Source organism: Palaemon carinicauda, chromosome 10 (genome assembly GCF_036898095.1).
Source record: "Palaemon carinicauda isolate YSFRI2023 chromosome 10, ASM3689809v2, whole genome shotgun sequence".
Lineage (NCBI taxonomy): Eukaryota > Metazoa > Arthropoda > Malacostraca > Decapoda > Palaemonidae > Palaemon > Palaemon carinicauda.
This window is the reverse complement of record NC_090734.1, coordinates 24,576,852-24,583,064: the sequence shown is the minus strand read 5'-3', so window position 1 is coordinate 24,583,064 and position 6,213 is coordinate 24,576,852. Positions and strand designations below refer to the sequence as shown.

The 6,213-nt window shown below is 36.3% G+C and overlaps 1 protein-coding gene across 1 annotated transcript; it reads right to left on the bottom strand.

Moving 5' to 3' along the window:
* Positions 1 to 518: 518 nt before the first annotated feature.
* Positions 519 to 2,478, bottom strand: LOC137647893 (WD repeat-containing protein 43-like). The gene is made up of 2 exons (XM_068380846.1): positions 2,101 to 2,478; positions 519 to 560 (listed from the first exon to the last, which is right to left on the bottom strand). Exons 1-2 carry the CDS (start codon positions 2,476 to 2,478, stop codon positions 519 to 521), a joined length of 420 nt encoding a protein of 139 aa, XP_068236947.1.
* Between the last annotated feature and the right edge of the window lie 3,735 nt (positions 2,479 to 6,213).

The following is a 6,213-nucleotide window of genomic DNA, read 5'->3' as shown; positions in this document are numbered from 1 at the left end:
TTATTTATACCAACAGTCTTTCTCACAACAAACAATCAATACACTAACTAACTCTCGCTCACTGGCAAACACACACACACACTCTCTCTCTCTCTCTCTCTCTCTCTCTCTCTCTCTCTCTCTCTCTCTCTCTCTCTCTCTCTCTCTCTCTGGATTTGGCAAACAAAAAATAAATAAAAATATAAAACAAAAATTAATCCTCCACATTCCTCCCACCTTACTTTGCCAAATCCATCTTACACAACACTTACCTTTTTTTTTATAACCCAGTTCCCATCTATACTCCTATCATCTAATATATCATGCACTATCCAATCTAATTCACTTTCATCTGCCCCTAAAATCTCACTTATTTCAATCAACAATTCATCCATTTGGTCTAAACCATTTTCTACTTTAATAAAAGACTCATTCATACCACTTATCATTCTCTTATCTGTTATTCTCACACCTGTCATACTTTCTTTTGCATCATCTAAGGAAAAACCACACACACTCTAGGTATCATTTATAATCAGCTATGCTTCATCTGTATTAACACATTTATCTTCAACAGTCACCTGTACATTCACACCCTTGTCATGCATATTTGGATTCCTACCTGTACCAATAAATTTCTCTTGCACTTTCTCCTCACTTAAAACTTTCAAACACCTCTTTTTCCTATATTCAACCAACACTAATTGTTTATTTTCCAACCCTAACTTCTCATGCATATTAGGTTCATACTTACTCATTTCCAACCAATTATTCATCCAATTCTCACAAACATCGAACCTATTACCACACAAGAGAATTCACCCAGCTGAACTATCTTACTAACTAGTTTCCCAAACACCCTGGCTGCCTTAATCCCTTCTTCTTACAAACCTTAGCTATATTTCCATCTACACCACATTCTGTACATTTTGCACGCTGTTCCCTACACATCCTTGCATAAGGCCCATCCTTACCACAATTGCCGCAAATCACATTAGTACGATTACTACTACATCCACTCGCTATATGCCCAGTCAAACCACATCGATAACACTAAACCACTTTCTCTTCCTTACACTCACTAATACGATGCCCTGTCTCTCCACATCCGAAACACGCTCCTAACCCCCATCCCATCTACACTCATTTTTTTTATGCCCTACTTTCCCACACCTATAACACTTCTCTTCACGAACACAACTATCTGACCTACCTCGCTGCACACAAGCACTCCTATCTCTCCAAACCTGATTTGCTTGCCTAAACCCTTCATTTGTCCATACATGTATTCCTACATTACTCACCCTAACACTCCTATCTACTACACTATCAACTACGCTCATCTGTCCTCTCGTAACAGCAACTTTAAAACTAACAAATTCTGGCACACTTTCCTCCATTCTAGTTCTTACACTCACAGATTTACTTTCTTTCATACACCTATCTAACTCATAATCCTCAACTATCTCTAAAATATCATCCCATGTCAATCTTTCTTTCGTCTACCTCATCTTCTTACGTTTAAAATTAATAAACTTAGAAACATCTCAGGTACAGTGGCCAAAAACTTCTTCATTAATTCCTTATTCTCGTTCATACCTTCATCCCCATACTTCTTCCTAGCTAACGTTTCCAACCTACATACCTCCATTGATATCGCTTCTCTTACATTCATCCCTGCCTCATCAAAATCATTCTTACGATTATACCTAACATTCCCTTTCATACGTTTTTCCTGTTCAATTATTCGCTTTTTCACATTTTCATAATAAACATCCCCTACACTCATTATTACACCATACATCATCAACAAATACCCTGTCAAATACTCTCCTAACTCCCTAGCCCAAACTCTCTTACTATCACAATACTTAATATAACAGAATATTTCATACTCCCCCAAAAATCGTATATATTCCTACTGCTATATTCATTGAACCTTTCACACCTCGGTACCTCTCTCATAAGCACTGTCTTGCATACTTCAACTTCATTTTCACTACTATCTTCACTGCCTAATCCCTTCTCGTTTCCTTCTTCCTCATTCGAAAACAATGAATCTAATTCTACACTCAAATTCCTATCTTTAACCATTCCCTTCTTACCCTTTTTCTTACTTACCTCTTTCACCCATTCATGATCATCCTTGCTCTCATCCTGACACTTGCTCTTCTCTTTCTTGACATCAATTTTACCTTTCCTTTCATCCTTCCTCTCACCTTGTGGTTCATCATTACTATGCCTAATTTCCTTATCTTCAATCTCACTATCACTATCACTTACCTTCGCCTTTTCTTCCACTATTAACCCTTTACCTGAAGCTTGGGACACTACTCCGACTGTACCTTCACCCATTAAAGTTTTCATCATCACCATTACTTGCCCCATCATAGCTTCCATTCGTTTCTCCATTCGTACGTCTTTCTCTTGCATCCTCATCTCAAAACTTTCTACCACTTTCTCAACACTTCCCTTTAGCACTTTTAGTTCCATTCGCATCTCCTCATTCTCACAACTCTACCTCTCATTCTCTAACAACAAATTTTCCTCTCGCTCCTTACTTGACCGCTATTCCTCTCTTAATAACTTTAGTTGTTCTTCCATTTTCATCAACTTTAATTATAATTTCTAATCCTAATTCAGTCCTTTGTACAACAGTCAAGCTTCCTATCCAACCTCGGCAGTCGCTGTTCAGGTGCCAAAATAATGTGGAGGAATGCTGCAACAACAACCCCCACACCCTTGATCACAATAAACCGACAATTGTCTCCGCAACACAAACTTTCCCCTTTCATTATCATAAACTGGACTCTTAGACATAAAGGACATAAAAGCAAAATAAAACCTTAATACTATATTTCTTACAAACTAAATCGCGTAACATAGACCATCTACAATCAAAATAATCACACTTAAACCTAATCAAAAACTTAACACTAAATATATAATAACCAAAACACCATTCATATAAACACAAAAAAAACCCTAACAAACTTAAAATTACACCGCACCAACACCAAAATTTTTATGTTTATATATTCTGGGACAACAACACTGTCGTCCACACACTACTAACTGTCTTTTGCAGCACACTACCAAAACTCTGTGTTTAAGAGTCCACTGGGTGGCAATTTGCCACAATTACCTCCCTGATTGGGGTCGTCATTATCATCATCATCATCATCATCAACAACAGCAATCGGAATTTCATTCGGTCCGGGTCATCAACAATTACATAATTCAGAGTAGTCATATCAACTTTCTTATCATTAGCCAGGTCGTCAACAATCAATTACACGTAAAAAATCTCTCAAAAGGAGGAATTACGGCTCAAAGAATAGTGAAACACTTCCACGCTGGTTAAAGAATATAGATTATAATCCAGCATTCACAAACACAACTGCCTCTATCTGCAGTCAAATCAAAATAATCATTTGCCCAATACATGCACCGCTGTCCTAACCAAGCTAAAACATAAATAAGCAATCTCATTTATACCAACAGTCTTTCTCACAACAAACAATCAATACACTAACTAACTCTCGCTCGCTGACAAACGCACTCTCTCTCTCTCTCTCTCTCTCTCTCTCTCTCTCTCTCTCTCTCTCTCTCTCTCTCTCTCTCTGGATTTGCCACACACAAAAAAAATACGAATAAAAAACGAGAATTAATCCTCCACAAGGCCCTAAGAACCAAATATATACAAAAAACGATAGGCAGAAATAACATCTCTCCCATATGTAGGAATTGCGATACGAAAAATTAAACCATAAACCTCATAATTAGCAAAAGTCCGGCACTGGCAGAGAACCAGTACAAAAAGAGGCATGATTCAGTGGCAAAAGGCCTCCACTGGAGCCTGTGGAAGAAACATTAGATACCTCGTATTATTATTATTATTATTAATATTATTATTATTATTATTATTATTACAAGGCAACCAATAGCCCTAGTTAGAAAAACAATATGCTATAAGCCTAAGGGCTCGAACAGGGAACAATAGCCCAGAGAGGAAAGGAAATAGGGAAATAAATGAACTACTTGCGGAGTGATATAAAATAAAAAAAAAAGAATTGAGAACAGTAACAACATCAAACTAGAACTTTTATATAGGAACTATAAACACTTCAAAAAAAAAAAAAAAAAAAAAGGAAGACATATATGATAGAACAGCGTGCCAGAGTGTACCCTCAGGCAAGAGAACTCTAATCCACGAGAGCGGAAGGCCATGGTAAATAGGCTATGGGACTACCAATGTCTGTTATTATTATTATTATTATTATTATTATTATTATTATTATTATTATTATTATTATTATTATTATTAGTCAAGCTAAAACCCTAGTTGGAAAAGCAAGATGCTCTAAGCCCAAGGGCTGCAATAGGGAAAAATAGCCCAGTGAAGAAATGAAATAAGGAAATGAATAAATGAGTAGAACTAATAACCAATAAATCTTTCTTAAAACAGTAACAACGTCAAAATAGATATGTCATATATAAACTATAAAAAGACTTATGTTAGCCTGTTCAACATAAAAAAATCTGTTGCAACTCTAAAATTTTGAATTTCTACTGATTCAACCAACCCGATTAGGAAGATCATTCAACAACTCGGTCACAGCTGGAATAAAACTTTTAGAATACTGTGTAGTATAGAGCCTCATGATGGAGAAGACCTAGCTATTCGAATCAACTACCTGCCTAGTATTACGAACAGGATGGAATTATCCAGGAAGATCTGAATATAAAGGATGGTCAGAGTTATGAAAAATCTTATGCAACATAAATAATGAACTAATTGAAAAACGGTGCTAAAGATTAATATCTAGATCAGGAATAAGAAATTTAATAGATTTTAAGTTTCTGTCCAAGAAATTAAAATGAGAATCAGCAAATGATGACAAGGTGGGAGAACAATACTCAAAACAAGATAGAAAGATAGAATTAAAACACTTCTTCAGAATAGATTGATCACCGAAAATCTTGACAGACTTTCTCAATAAGCCATTTTTTTGTGCAATTGAAGAAGACCAAGACCTAATGTGTTTCTCAAAAGTAAATTTGCTGTCGATAATTTCACCTAAGATCTTGAAAGTTTCATACAAAGTTAAAGAAAAATTATAAATACTGAGATCCACTGTCCTTGACCTACCTACAATCAAACTTTGAGTTTTGTTAGGATTTAACTTCATACCGCATAATTTGCACCCGGACCTAACTTTAGCTAAATCTCTATTAAGGGATTCACCCACCCTAGATCTACATTCCTGAGATGGAATTAATGCAAAGAGAGTAGCATCATCTGCATATGCAACTAGCTTGTTTTCTAGGCCAAACCACTTGTCATGTGTATATAGTATGAAAACTAATGGGCCAAGAACACTATCCTGTGGAACACCAGATATCACATTCCTATACTCACTATGGTGCCAATCAATAGCAACTCTTTTAGATCTATTACTTAAAAAAAATCAATAATAATTCTAAGAAACGACCTACCCACTCTCAACTGTTTGAGTTTGAAAAAAGAGGCTCGTGGTTAACACGGTCAAAGGCAGCACTAAAATCAAGGCCAATAACATGAACCTCCTGACCACAATCAGGGATTTATGCACAGTATTGGAGATTGTAAGAAGGGCATCACATGCTCCAAGGCCTTTACGAAAACCAAATTGTAAACTAGGGAATAGATGATTACCTTCAGCCAACCTATTAAGACGTTTTGCCAGAAGACGTTCAGAAACTATAGATACTATGGGAGTTATGGGAATTGGGCAGTAATCAGCTGGACTTGAGCTCCCACAAACACATTTATATAGAGGAGTAACATTACCAATTTTCCAACAAGTGCTAAAAGCTCCTCTTCTTACTAACTTGCACAAAGTAACAGATAATTTTGGAGGCAAGAAATCTGCAGTCTTTATAAAAATTAAAGGAAAAATGCAATTTGGGTCTACACCTCCATAAGCATCAAGGTCCATCAACGGAGCTTTAATTATACAAGATCAAAAAGCTAAACTAGTTAGTTTAGCCACAGGAAAACAGGAATGAAGAAGTTCAAGTTTTTCATTACTCTGTTTACTGACAAATACGTCAGCTAAAAGGATTACCCTTTCCTTTGGACAGTGACTGACTGAGCTATCTGGTTTAAGTAAAGGAGGAACTTTTGCATCTACACCAAAGAGTACAGATTTATGGGTAGACTACCATTCATGTTCCTGAGTTGTATCAGAA